This window comes from Etheostoma spectabile, chromosome 10 (assembly GCF_008692095.1).
Source record: "Etheostoma spectabile isolate EspeVRDwgs_2016 chromosome 10, UIUC_Espe_1.0, whole genome shotgun sequence".
Classification (NCBI taxonomy): Eukaryota; Metazoa; Chordata; class Actinopteri; order Perciformes; family Percidae; genus Etheostoma; species Etheostoma spectabile.
Window position 1 is genome coordinate 18,487,512 of NC_045742.1, and position 14,817 is coordinate 18,502,328.

At 40.1% G+C, this 14,817-nt stretch overlaps 2 protein-coding genes across 6 annotated transcripts in view; both read left to right on the plus strand.

Moving 5' to 3' along the window:
* rgs14b (regulator of G protein signaling 14b) overlaps positions 1–8,852 on the plus strand; it is a 23,393-nt gene extending 14,541 nt beyond the window's left edge. For all 5 annotated transcript variants that reach the window (XM_032528050.1, XM_032528051.1, XM_032528054.1 and 2 more), the window contains 4 exons: positions 7,940–8,050; positions 8,155–8,226; positions 8,333–8,386; positions 8,527–8,852. The gene's annotated coding sequence lies outside the window, so the exon portion shown is untranslated. The remainder of the gene's footprint in view (positions 1–7,939; positions 8,051–8,154; positions 8,227–8,332; positions 8,387–8,526) is intronic.
* A 3,009-nt stretch (positions 8,853–11,861) lies between these two features.
* slc34a1b (solute carrier family 34 member 1b) overlaps positions 11,862–14,817 on the plus strand; it is an 11,110-nt gene continuing 8,154 nt past the window's right edge. Inside the window, exons 1-5 of the mRNA XM_032528504.1 lie at positions 11,862–12,048; positions 13,102–13,175; positions 13,288–13,455; positions 13,911–14,060; positions 14,338–14,481. Of these exons, the coding sequence (XP_032384395.1) occupies positions 13,115–13,175; positions 13,288–13,455; positions 13,911–14,060; positions 14,338–14,481 (523 nt within the window). The 5' untranslated portion in view covers positions 11,862–12,048; positions 13,102–13,114. The remainder of the gene's footprint in view (positions 12,049–13,101; positions 13,176–13,287; positions 13,456–13,910; positions 14,061–14,337; positions 14,482–14,817) is intronic.

A 14,817-nucleotide genomic window follows, 5' to 3' on the forward strand; every position in this document is an offset into this window, starting at 1 on the left:
CTTCTTCTTGAGCCACTCCTTTGTTGCCTTGGTCATGTGTTTTGGGTCATTGTTATGCTGGAATACCCATCCACGACCCATTTTCAATGCCTTGGCTGAGAGAAGGAGGTTTCCCCAAGATTTGACGGTACATGGCCCCGTCCATCGTCCCTTTTGATGCAGTGAAGTTGTCTTGTCCCCTTAGCAGAAAAACACCCCCAAAGCAGAATGTTTCCACCTCCGTGTTTGATGGTGGGGATGGTGTTCTTCGGGTCAAAGGCAGCATTCCTCCCCCTCCAAATACGGCGAGTTGAGTTTGGTCTCATCTGACCACAACACTTTCACCCAGTTGTCCTCTGAATCATTCAGATGTTCATTGGCAAACTTCAGACGGGCATGTTTATGTGCTTTCTTGAGCAGGGGGACCTTGCGGGCGCTGCAGGATTTCAGTCCTTCACGTGTTACCAATTGTTTTCTTGGTGACTATGGTCCTAGCTGCCTTGCAATCATCTCATGATGATTGCAACTCCACCAGATGTGATCTTGCATGGAGCCCCAGGCCGAGGGAGACTGACTGACTGACTGACTGTTATTTTGTGTTTTTTCCATTTGCAAATAATCGCACCAACTGTTGTCTCCTTCTCATCAAGCTGCTTGGCAATGGTCTTGTAGCCCATTCCAGACTTGTATAGGTCTACAATTTTGTCTCTGACATCCTTGGAGAGCTCTTTGGTTGTGGCCATGGTGGAGAGTTTGGCAAATTGATTGCTTCTGTGCACAGGTGTCTTTTATACCAGTAACAAACTGAGATTAGGAGCACTCCTTTTAAGAGTGTGCTCCTAATCTGAGCTCGTTACCTGTATAAAAGACACCTGGGAGCCAGAAATCTTTCTGATTGAGAGGGGCTCAAATACATATTCCCCTCATTAAAATGCAAATCAATTTATAACATTTTTTGACATGCGTTTTTCTAGATTTTCTTGTTATTCTGTCTCTCACTGTTCAAATAAATCTACCATTAAAATTCTAGAATGATTATTTCTTTGTCCGTGGGCAAACGTACAAAATCAGCAGGGGCTCAAATACTTTTTTCCCTCAATGTATATGCCCATGTCCACTATAATTATGAAGTGTGTGTGTGTGTGTGTGTGTGTGTTGTGTGTGTGTGGTGTGTGTGTGTGTGGTGTGTGTGTGTGTGTGTGTTGTGTGTGTGTGTGTGTGTGGTGTGGTGTGTGTGTGTGTGTGTGTGGTGTGTGTGGTTGTGTGTGGTGTGTGTGTGTGTCGGGGCGGGTGGGGACTTTTTGTATGCATATCACAAAGAGGCATAGTGTTTTCTGATGTGTCACCTTGGCTGTTGTTGGCTTGCTCATGTGGATTAATCGATGGAGAAGTGCTTCTCAAAGCCACAGGGCTTTTCTAACTTGGCTACAAAGGACATGCACTTCCACCACCTTCAGTATGCTGCCCCTCATCCCTTTTCCCCCTCTCTACAAAGAAGGGATTCCTCGTTGAAACCAGAGACAGAGACCGTGACAGAGGGAAGCATAAGAAGACACAGCGAGGGTTAGGCAAGCAGGCAAATCATTCTCATTTAGGTCATTTCCCTCAGTGAGCTGGCCAGAGAGAGCACTCAGGACTCACTGAATACATGCTCTCCAGTAAAAAGCTGAGATTATCCTTCTCTATCCCTCGAAGGGCTGTAATGCACCTTTTACAATAAGTGCATTAGTACGGTCTTTGGTGTGCCAACTGAACCAACATGTTTGCGCATAATAGGCCTGATGTATGAAAAGCTGGGAGCTCTTCACGGGGTCAGTCCCTCTGGTACAGATCATTCATTTCTAGCAGGTAGGCCTTGTAGAATGGCCCATGTATTCCAGTCCAAGTGGGAAGGTGTTGACGTCAGCCTTCACAAGTGGGTGAGCAAAATCCAGTCTATCAGCTCCTTCTTCATGAGCCCTGGGCTGAATATTTCCTGTAGTACATCCGGCTCAACTGGAGATGGTGGACAAATGTAATTTGAGTCAGAACAGGACTTAGCAAAAACTGGAGCAAAACAAGTAGTAGTGTAAGAGCACAAAAACCTGCGTAAGGAGCTGATCACACAGCGAAGCATAACTGTAAACATGCGGCCAGCTCTTTCTTATGCTTCTTTCTTGCGGATTGAATTTTCTAGCAATTTTTTGATGTGCGTAAAAGTTTAAATATTCACAACTTTTCAGCGAAAGACGCAGAGACTATGCACCCATAGACTGTATTTTATAATGTCTGCGATCGCACCACTGGCCAATGCCACTTGTCACAGGTAACTAATCAATTCAAGCAAGAGGCGGGCTGTACTACTTTACCACTTTCTTCCTGTTTTGATGCCGGTAGATGACAGCGTCTTTCTTTTTTGTCAGCATGTACACATGTTTGAGTCACAGTAAAAACGATAAAATACCACTGTATCAATTGATGGGGTTAGACTACATTACCTAATAGTTTTAACATACGGACTCCAACACTTTAATTAGCCTGTACATTGCAATTGCTAACCGCTAACTCTTAGCGGGACCGCTATCTCTGTCTTTGATTGCCCTAATTGCGCACGCATCCACCGGTCCACCAGTCTTTTTTGTCAACGACCGAGGCGTTTTTGAAGCGGCTGCACCTATCGATGTTTCTCGGTGTTATTGGCCCCAAGTAGGTATGTTGGGGTGGTGGATGGGCCAAACAAGGTTTGTGTCCTGTTTGAAAAGAAAAGTGCACGTTGATTTTATTATTGTTTTTGGCCTTAACCTAACCAAACTGCAGCTGTTTCACAACATTAACGACGTGTTTCAAAAACATGACCTCACCGTTTATTTTTACCTGAAAGATTTCCATATTTCTGTTTATCCTCTCTGCTCTTCTAAAAATAAAACAATACAGATATTAAGCTAATTTTCAGGGACATTCACATTTTTTCAGGGTACTTAGCTTTATTACATCATCTCTGTTCGATTGCTTAAGCACTATTTTGAAAACAGTTTTTTTTCCAAAACCATACACCCAAAAAGCAAAACATCAAAGACTCTTTGCAAAATGAAACACACTTGCAAAAACTATACATTAATTTATAAATAACATTTTGTTACCATATGAAACATTCACATTTAATATTAATTAATTCTGTTTTAACTAGTTACACACTGCTGTTGCTTACCTAAAACACCTTTAGAGAAATTTAGTACAGTAGAGAGAGTGCAAATATACAATAAGTTCCCCAAACACTACATAAGACCAATGCTGCAGACAGGAAAATATTTTTCTCTCCATATACCCAAATCAGTCAACATGGAGAATCAACAACAAAACATGTCCCAGTTTTACAGTTGTTTCCAACTAACACACTGTCAAATTTTTGCTGTGCATGTCAGTTTGACATGCACAGCAAAATTATTTAAACTGACACACAGAGAGCAAATCCTCTTAAGTCTACAAAAGTCTAAACACATTTTCTGCTTAACCCACATTTTGCAATTCAAAATGACACTGAACACGGTTCTCCTCATAAGACACAACAATTTGACAAAGTCACATGTTTACTATTTAAAAACACTGCTGTTCGAAATGACACTACCTACATGAGCTAATTGGCTAATATATGTGCCACGTGGCCAAACACCTCAATGGTTAATTGTTACCACTTCAATCAGGAAGTAAGCACAATGGAAAGACAACAGTTTTTTTTTTTTTTAACATTTCTGCACTTTTTTTTTAAAATTTTCTTTTTCAGTTTATTGTTTTTTGTGAGCATATTTTCAGTCCATTGTAAATATATCTGCTGTGCATATGCTAAACTGAAAAATAAAAAAGATAAATGTTTCAACAGCATGTGTGTATCTGCAAATATTGCTGTGCTTGTGAACAATCTGAAGAATTTTCTACAAGTTGGACTATTTTAGTATCATGGCAAAACGTACTAAAGATGAGTTATGCCCAACAATGTGTAGTTGGTTAGACAAAAATTTGGTAATATAAATTAAATGTGTGCCATGTGGTGCAAAAGTTAGATTTTTTGTTAATGCTCTATGTAGTTTTGGTTGCAGTGCTTAATTTTGCAGGATGTATGAGGTATTTTACAGTTTGGATGTGTGGTTTTGTGAATTGTGTTAAGTATTTTGATAAAACTAGCTTAGTTTGCACAATTGTGTTTTAGCAATTGGAAAAAAAACAATAGCTACTACAGTAGTGTGTGTGTATAACACTGTTGGCTTAGCAAACCACAGACACACAAAATAGAGTATCCAGTACAGGTTACAACTACAGTAAAAAAAATTAAGATAAGGAAATACGGTACAGAAAAGATTAGACTTACCTGCTGCATTTTCATAGTGCTTAAACCTGATTGGTGTGTCTACAATTAAAGGTGACCTGCCACACGTATTTCAATACTTTTGTTGTAATATCTGAAGTTCAACTATGGACTCTAAAAATGCCTTGGTAACCTTGTTTCAAGCCATTTTAGCTTGGTATAGAAAGGAAGACTGCAGGAAGACTCGGCACGATTTGTGCCAGTTCTCATTAATATTCAACGAGCTAAGCTGCGTCACTCTGATTGGCTAACCGCTAGCCAATGAGAGCCTGAGAGCCAAGCTCATGAATAGTAATGAGCTCCGGCAACATGACATCAGACTGACCAGCTTTTGTATTTGGCTTGATTTAGCTGCTTATTTCTTTTAAGTGGCTAGAGCTGACAGAGGAGATAGCGGTTCATTTTCACATTCACGACATAACACAGTCACACATGAACCTAACATATTTCAAAAATGCAAGTAAAAACGGTTTGTGGGGCAGGGCACCTTATGAACAATCATGTGTTTGTGCACCTGATGGCTTTTTTTCACAGACTGGCTCATAGATGCGGTCATTTGTCAGTCTGTGCTTGGGAATTGACAAAATTATATATTTGTATCTAATGTATATTTAGTGTTTTTTGCAAAAAGTGTGAGGCAGACAGTGTGCTTATGGGCCAGCGTTTTGCTCCTTGAGTGTAAGGGGTTGATTGTGTAATACTTTTGATTTCGGTGTGTAAGCAATCGGCAAAAACTGTGGGTGTTAATGTTAAACAATATATAAATAATCATTAAAAGAAAATTCCAAACACTTTTCCAAAAGTTAAATTGAGCTTTTTGGACAAGTTTTTAGGAAACCTAATAATGTAATCATCATTTTCAAGATCTGTACAAGGACAAGGTCTACTTACTTAGTGTTTCCAAAGTTTTCAGCAACATCTGTTGGACCTCAGCTCTCATGCGATGTAGCTTTGGAAACATCAAGTAAGTGGACCTTGTGTCAAGAAAACCACTCTAAAACACAAAATACTTTTACTACTTTATACCCGGTTGTTTATTTTTAAAAATAAATATATTTCCTTTTCTTTTGTTAACACGCAAATTGAGAATTTGCCACTGAAAACAATTCTTTCTGAAAACTCAAGCCAGAGTGGAGATTTTGGAAAACTTTGTTTGCACGTTTGCATGAAAACTGTGAAAAATAGAGGATTAGGCAGCCAACGTCATATTATGAACATGCACATGCACCAAAAGTGCGACCTATGTTTACATTTTCATTTGGCTATGGTGATAACGGATGCATTCAGAGTAGCAGTTGCATTAATGTTGGTGCAAACCTTTATTCGTCTGCTAAACATATAAAACAGCTGCTCTCTTATGTCGAGGAGCAGAGACAAACGAGTGCTCGGAGGTCAGCAATTTTGCAACAATTTCTCCTCCCTCCAACACGAAGAGCCAGTCCGTTGAAGTGATTCGTTGCTGTTGTTGCTAGTTTCAGGATTCTGATTGGCTAACGTGGGTTTGAGCTTCTCTATACATCGCCACCTACAGGTTAGGCATGCCCTTGGCGGCATATATACACTCCAGTCTGTATAAAAGAACACTTTTCTGAAAACTGACAGGTTTGCACAATGTTTTTTTGAAAACATTGTGCACACGTATTTTTGAAAACGGAGAGGTTGAAATGTCCATTTATGAAAATAGCCGACCACATGTAAACGTAGCATTATTCTGAGCAACATCCGTGAACCACATCCTCAAAACTCTCCCAGATCTTACCCTGGTGTCTACACCATCTCAATGCCATAGCAGTATAGGAAATCAATAAACCACCCATTAACACTGACATGCCAGGAATTATTTTTGATTGATCTGATCTAACTGGTCAGATGTCAGACAGAAGGAGACTTTGACAGGTAGCACTGAGATCTTTGGAGTATAAATATCTGTCTGACACAAAATGACCCAGACCCAGAGGGGTTTTGTCCCCGGCCACTGGGGCTCCTGACACCAGCTGTGGATCTGGCTGTGACTGTTGGCCAGTAATCATTGTGGCCTTTCAATTGTGCAGAAATCATTGTTTGTCCTGTATGACTCCAGCTGTGTGAGGGGGGTTGATATATTTCTATCTTCTATACATATGAAGTTTCTTAAAAGCTTTTAATCTGCATCGCTGGTTGCTAGAGGAAAGTTTTATTGTGTTAATCTTATTTTCTTATTCAATTAGATGATTATTTTTAAAATATTAATTTTGAAAGTTTCGACTGGGTCTAGAACTTAGTGGCTGGCAGACACATCTCTATTGTTTAGTTTTTTTTATTCCTCTTCATCACCTAGCAAAAATCTTAATATTTGATTGGATAGATTTGTAAGGAAACAGGATAAGAAACATTGGCATCAAGTAAAGACCTTTTAGTAGCAGCATATGTTTCTGTGATCATTTCTGTCAGTGGGATGAAAACAAAACTTTATGTAGTCTGGTTTACACGTGTATTTTTTGTTTTTGCGAATCAAATTGAGAAGCAATAATGGGAGCAGCTGTGTGTACATGTCAGTGTGACAATATGGACCAAACACCAAGGTAAAACCCCTGAGGATAATCAGTGAAGTGGGAGCTGTGCTCGTCCCTGAGTGAGAGTCGCCATCTAGTGAAAAAAAAGGCCATAACTGCACACTTGTCAGCTTGCATGTGATATCTAATTGACTGCTGCTCATCCCAGTTTTTCAATAGTAATCCAGTGGGATTTCGGATCATGGATTGGATCAACTCTTGGAAATGGGTTTTTCAAAAGCAAAAGGATTCTAAACTAAGATCAGAGCATGTAATCCGATTTTACATTTGATCTGGACCTTCGGGTTTTTTAACACTTAGAACTCCGTTTGTGATCTCTTTGATAAAAAAAAAAGAGGATTATCCTGATCCCATCAGAAGGGTGGATTCAGTTGTGATTTTTTTGAATTGAACTGGGTAAAGAACAAATCTTGCTTACCCAACTGCAGCAGAAAAAAGTGCAGCTGGAGATGCATCTCGGCAGAGATAGAAAGAGCTAGTATCTGTCCTGAAAATGATTTCTGACTATTGTATTGTTTTTGTTTTGTTATTTAACATTATAACAAGATAAGGAATGTAAAATGTTTGTTTATTACAGTGTTTCGGTTTCTTAAAATTAACACAAACCATGGCTATTTGTGGCCACTGGGATTTTGCCTACCTGTTGTTCTTTGCTAAGCCAGTAGGCTTCACTTAGTTCCATTTAAGGCTCTGGTAAACAGGATTTAGTTATCCTAAAATTTGGTATTTGGATCACAGTGAGTGATCCAATCCAATGTTCCTTAAAAAACTGGCATACAAGTAAGATAGATCAGGTAATCCTGGATAGGAAAGCATGGGATTTCCAAATCCGGATCAATTTGATCCATATTACACTTTTTGAAAAAACTGGGCCTTGGTCATCTGATCATGGCAGCAAGATCTGTGATCAGTTTTAGCTTTTTTGTTCCTATTTTTAATTGCAAAAAAAAAAACTGGTCAGTGTACATCATAAAACTAAATTATTGTAAAAGGTCTTGCATTTAACCAATGATGTTGAATACAACTGCATGGCATGTAAAGTTCCTCTTTCTTTCTCTTGTCTTTACAGTTGCACAACCACATTATTGCAAAGGATATCATCTAAACCTAAACCTACGTCAGCACTGAACTCCTCCTGAGACAAATCTTCAAGTCAGCGATGGAGCAGAAGGCGAATGAGGTGTTTGAAAGCCTAATGAACAGAATATTTAAGTTGTTGTGGCCCTGTCTTATATGATCTCTCTCTCTCTCTCGTGTTCTCTCTCTCTCTCTCTCTCTCTCTAGTGTCCCACCTCTCCTCAGAAGCGCATGAAGAACAGGTCCAAATCCACAGAAGAGATGCAACAGACGAAGAAGGTCAGCAGAAGTCTGACATTCATCCTTTGTCCCTGTACTCATTCTTCGTAGTTGCATACTTTTATGCTCGTCAGATCTAATGTGACTTCCCTGCCTCATCTTACAGGCCTTTTCCTCACAAAAATCACTCCCGGGCAGACCAGAGCTGGAGAAAGTGAAGGTGAGCTGTGCACATGTTCCTGTATATTTCAATATGTAGGAAAGGAACCCTGTTATGAATTTTTTTTTTCTTGCATTGTTTAAAACATAAGATAAATTTGAGTTGGAGCTGTATTTTTCCACGGTCTCCCTGTTTTTCAGGAGTGTCCTGACTCTGACACGCCATCGTCCTCCATGGAGGAGCTAAAATGATACAGACAGATCATCATAAACACAAGATACATAAAATGTACATATGAACACAGAGAAACATGCAAAATATTATAAAAAGATAATAGTGAACTACATTAGGTATTTAAAACACACAAACAATGATTTTATGATTGGTTAAATAAAATTAAAGACACAAACTCACACACACTGAAACAATAACTTGTGAACACCCGTGATGATGCCGTTTCATGATACTGTGATTGTTGTATACATACCACACTGAATGTGTATTATTGAAAATAAATTGATGTTGTATCTGAATCTGTCTTTACTCAGCTCTCATTCACATCAAGCGTCTGACAGCTGATACTGTACTGCGGTACTGTAGGTTCAAAACACATTCTGACTATTGAATATCTTGATGTAAGCCTAATGACAACGTGACCAATCTGTTTTCCTCCATGGGTGCTCATGAGCGCACACCCTTTAAAAAAAGTAGTACAAACATTTTTGCATTTTTGCAGGAAGAGGCCAACACAAACGCACGCCTATTAACTTGATAGTAAAGCCGTAAAGTAGGCTATCTTTCAATTTAGGATTGGAGATGAAAAAAATTAACTGACACATAACCGTGACCAGCTTCGAGGGAAATTAATAACCAATGGAGCAGGGGACTGACAGCGACATCACCAATCACACTATGATGGACGCTCCACTTGGCACCAACTGCAATGTTTAATTTTAAATGAATGTAGCCTACTGGCAGTCTGGCATGCGTGGGTGCTCGAGCGCTGAAGCACCCATGGAATGTGGCCTATATGGCTGTGAGAGGTAAAAACATACTTTTGTAAAACTGCTCACTCACATCTACTATGTCACTTTGTAAGGGTAAAAATAACAGACACTGGTGGGGAAGGGGTGAAACGGGTAGGTAGTTTAAACATCTGTCAGCTAAGATGATCATTGGTTGTCAGGAAATCCCACAAACAATTCCCAGGTTAACCATTAGATGTCAACTGAGAGGCTGTCAACATTTCTTGACTATATCCAGCCGGAGTGAAACAATGTCTTTAGATCACCAAAGCGTGAAAGCGGCACAAAGACATCCAACATTTAAAATGAATCTGACAGGACAGCTGTGAAACACAAGACACTTGTGGAAAAATATGAAGACAATGTAAAAATTCATGAAAAAACATTGAATAAAACCCTAACCCTGTTGAGCAAGAATTGCAATTCACTTTCTCTCTAATAGTTTTTAGTTGCCAAGGGCACCTTATAGCACCTCCCAGAGGTCAAACCCTCAAACTGAGGAACTAAATGTTTAGAGGATTAGAAATGTCTGCCACACTGCTAAGGAATTTATCTTTTGTTCTAACAGTAAATACGTGACTCAGCTTCATCTGTGTTTTCCAAATTATTTTGGCCATAGCAACTATTATCAAGCTTGCTCCTACTGGCAGTTCAGAGGACAAAACTATGATGTTGAGTAGAATGTTTAAAACACTAAATCATTTCTTTGGAGACTTTTACCTATAAGGATTGATTGACTCACTCGAAAGCTGTTGAATTTCCTAAGAAGATGAAGCTGTGCATTTCTTGAAAATCTTAAGATCTTCAGAGGCTGTACTGTACCAAGATATATATATATATATATATATATATACACAGCGAATATCAGACTTCTCCGTTAAACATTCAGTTTCCGGAGTTTCTTGGAGCACTGTGGCGAGTCAATGTCCATCTCTACAAACTGTAGTCTCTCCGAAGCATCAACAAGTTAACAAACCCTTTTATAAACTCCTGTTTGGCACAAGTAATAATAAATGTAGTCTTATCCACATTAGTCTCCAAATTAAGGTTGCAATTGTTTTCAGTATAAAATGATCTGCTAATTGTTTGAACCAACTGTTTTGACGTATAAAATGACACAAAATAGGGAAAAATCCAAGGTGACGTCACATTGTTTGTTTTGATGTACTATCTAAACAAAATATTCATATTTCAGCAGTCAAAACCAGTGGATTTCTGACATTTTCTGTTTTAAAAAAGTGCTGTACTTCAACACTTAATTAATTAATTAATAAAGCAAAACAGTTGCAAAAATATTATTCTAAATGAGATCTACAGAATATGGATGTCCATGTATTACCTGCCATATTTAATTAACTGACAGGTTTCTATAATTCCCTTCACTTCAGTAAATGACTGCAAGCTTACCGAAATCATCATATGGAATCCCTCAGGCGTCATAAGCTTAACGCAGGCTAGGACAGCCTAGTGAGGAACAGAGGCGGACTAACAGTGTGCGCTACAGCGTGGTGATTGGCAGGCATTTGGAGTGCCAAGATGGTGTATGACCCTGTGGCCTCTGTTTGCTTCCCCCCCCCCCAACAACCTCCCTGTGAACATCTGGAGAGAGAATTAACAGCATCATTGGGGGGGGTGGGGGGTAGCTTTGGAACCACATCAGAGATTTAGCCATGTGTGTGTTGTATGAGTGATTACATGTGTGTGTCCATATGTGCATGTATGTCTCTGTGTCTGTGCCGCACCAAATCTCAAGGATTTATCCCCTCGCCACCCTTGACAACAGCAGCAACAGCCTCGGCTCCAGTGCACAACAACAGAACTGTTATCTCTCTCTCTGGCTCCCAGCTCTCATAACAGTAAAGTAACAACTCTAGTCTAGTGGGTTATTAAGTTCTTCTCCTCTGTGTTCATGGATGCAAGTCTGAGGTCAGCAAGTCTGGCAGATTTGGTTGAGAGCACTGCTGATATGACAGAACCGCAGCTGGACCAATTATTAACAATTACCCTTTTACTCAGGACAACGCGGCGTCCTCCCCTGTTGTGGAGGACATTGCCTATAGGCAGTGAAGTGTGTAAGTATATGTGTGCACGTGTGTGTTAAGAGGATCTCAGAAAATCTCACTAATAGTTCATTTCCAATCATAACATGCTTGATCTTGAGTCCTGGCAAAGTATTTAAGCACCTGAACATTCTGCACTAGTCATTGAGATTACACAGTACATGTTTGAAACACTTCCAGTGACATATCTCATGCAAGAAATGATCATTTAATACCCTGGCTTTTATCTGTGCCAAACTACAGTACGTGATGTAAACAACTGTGGGGAAATAAGAGCGGACTTGAGAAGCCAGTGCAGAAATTATCTTCCAACATTTACCACTAGGTGTCAGTTGTCTCCTGCTCTTAGAAGAACATTAAACAACAAGGACCAAGCAGTCCTCTTTATCTTGGATTCTTAATCAGATGAAAAATAGCTGGTTAAACTAACATCATTCATCACCTAATACACAACGTGCTTTCTCAACTCATGCATCATTAGGTTAAGGATCTGTATTATTGATTAACAATGAGGTCTCTGATGATGGTTAATCAACACGAGATGAAGTGTTCCCAGGTAGCTTATTTAAAGATGATGTACACTTCAGTTTGATACTTTCCATGGGGTCATACACAACACCAGACTGTTTCAGACAAGGTAAGATACTTCTGCATATGTCAATATCACATATTTATGATAAGAATGTTTTTTTTCCATCTATCACTCACTGACAACTGTTGATAAACACTTCAGTAATCATTAGTATTTTTTTCTACTTTAAGTATAAAAACTCAACTAGAAAGAGTTTGGCGCAGGATAAACAGCATAGAGATGACATGTGAGCCACAGTGACAAAAAGGCAAACTCACATCAACACAGAGAGCAACAGTGAGAGTGGCAGACGGCAAACAGATCAGTGTGGGGCAGGTAGATTAGATGATAACATTACACACACACACACACGCGCACACAGACACACACACTATGCACAAAACATGCAGAGTATATTCAGCTGCAATCTGTGGAACTTGTCTCACATACTCCCACATTCAGATAGATGTACATGTGCCTCTTTGCACATCAGAAGCTGCAGGAGGATGCCATACAGAATTAGAATGATGCAGCGACCGTAATTGCTGTAATTTCAACTGCTGTAATTACTGAACTCACTTGCATCCTCTTTGCTTAACAGAGACACATTAGTACTCCCTCATCCACTGGAGTCCCCCAAATAGGGCAAAGTGGCTGGCATGAAAAGGGGGAAAACTGTTCTTTTTAAACCGAAAGTGTGAAAATCTTTAAAGGGAATTGCTGCTCTATACACAGTGGAGAGTCCCTTAAATAACTGACTTGCAGCTGCAGCAGGAAAAGTAGGACAAGACAATTAACATGGATATTGATTCATCATTTTTCGCTTATTTGTTGTGAGGCGAGACGGTTCCTCGTGGTGAATGTAGTTTAAGTGTGCGATTTGACCTCGAATAAAGGACAGCTGCCAATTACAAACCATGCGGGCGGCCTTTCTTCCCTTCTAATTGCTTGTCTGTTGATCTCAGTAGAGTGGTGAGAGATGGGCATACACAGACATACACAGACATGTTGGTCTTTGGCTTATTTTTACTGCTGCAGGTGGCTGATAAACACATTCACTATCACATGTGTACAATGGTGTCATCCTGTGATTTTAATTACTTCCATGTCTCCACACAGCATTTAAAGCACCATGTCCTCTCGGTCTATAACTATAGTGTCTTCTGGACGGAGCACAGGGCTCCACTACAATGGTAACTTATTAGTTTCAATTCCCATCATTCTGTTTCTTAGCTGCCAATGCAACGCCTCAAAGTTGATCTTTCCCACCTGAGTGTATATTGTTGTGTTGCTATTTGTTATCAGGTTTGAGGATGCATGGGACGCAGTTCTCAACACAGCCCAAACTCCTGCAGGAGGAGGACAGGGAGTCTGGCATGGGCTCCAGCCTTGATCTCAGCAGCAGTTTTGAGGGCTACAGCCAACATACCAATCATCACTTCAGCAAACCTTCATTCAGAGAAAGAGAGAAAGGTACAAGAGCGGCATTAGGAGTAGAATTGCACATTCATGTCTTGGGTTGGCAGCAGGTCTGATCTCTTTGAATTGGCAAATAACAACAGCAAAATCTCTATCTATTGAGCATGTGGTTACATGCTCATTATATAAGGACATGCCTAAAAGACACACAGGACCAGTGGGATCATGCTGCTTGGACAACAAAGGCAAAGTTCTGCAGTCACTCAGCAGTTTTGGATGCATTTGTGTAATGTAGGATGTCAGATGACTTTGCTCTCTAGAGAGTTCAAACTGAGGCTATCTCTCTCATCCATAACACTTAAATCACAAGCATGAGAACAATAGTGTGATGTTGTGGCCATTCTATTACTTTTTAATTTTTGCATCTCTGATGTACCTGTTGTGACTTTGAACTCCACTGTGGGGCATATTGTGATGGTAACCATCTCTTTGGTTGTTGTTGTTTTAAGCCAATAGCTCTCCAGAGCCGGCAGCAGTGAGTCCGAACAAGATCAAACAGCTCCTCATCAATTTATCTAAAATGCCTCTCCTCCTCATCCTCCTCTTCTTCTTTGTTTGCTCCTTGGACACTCTGAGCTCTGCTTTCCAGTTAGCAGGGGGTAAGTACCATAACCCTCACTGCCCCCTCAGCGGGTTGCTATTGACTCAGCCAGTTGATGTTTGACAATTAGTGAGTCACCGCAGAACAGTTCACACTCTCCTATTGGGGCCCTGCTGTAGCCTATAATTTACCACAAAGCTTCATCTGGTGACATTTTCGGATTTGGGGAAAAAAGCAGTTCGAATTTTGCTTAACATTGCTCTTGGCAACGCGGTCATGTCTGAGACCTGCCTTTTTTGTGTGTCTGTGTGTATGTGGGTGGCATATTTAACTAGGTAAAGTGGCAGGGGACATTTTCCAGGACAATGCGGTGCTGTCTAACCCTGTGGCAGGGCTGGTGGTGGGGATCTTGGTTACTGTGCTAGTCCAGAGCTCATCCACCTCCACATCCATTGTCGTCAGTCTGGTGGCCTCTGGACGTGAGTATGAGCATTGAAGTGTGTGTAAATGTATGAGTGCCAAGTAACTGTAGCACAAGTTATTTTAGTTTTTAAAAAAAGACTCCAAAATAAAATGATGTCTAGGCTGGCCTAATTTATCCTGAGATGTTGTTGCTGTGTGTCTCTCCAGGCTATTATTTTCCTTGCAAATATTTTACAGTAAACAGAAAAACAATAACATAGCAATAATAAAATAAAAGAACTCCCATTTGACCCTTGTGTGGTGCTCATATTTTTGTTATAGAGCCAATGTTCCCAGGTCCGGTGGACCCACCACTTTAGACTTTTAAATCAATACAGCCATAACAATTTATG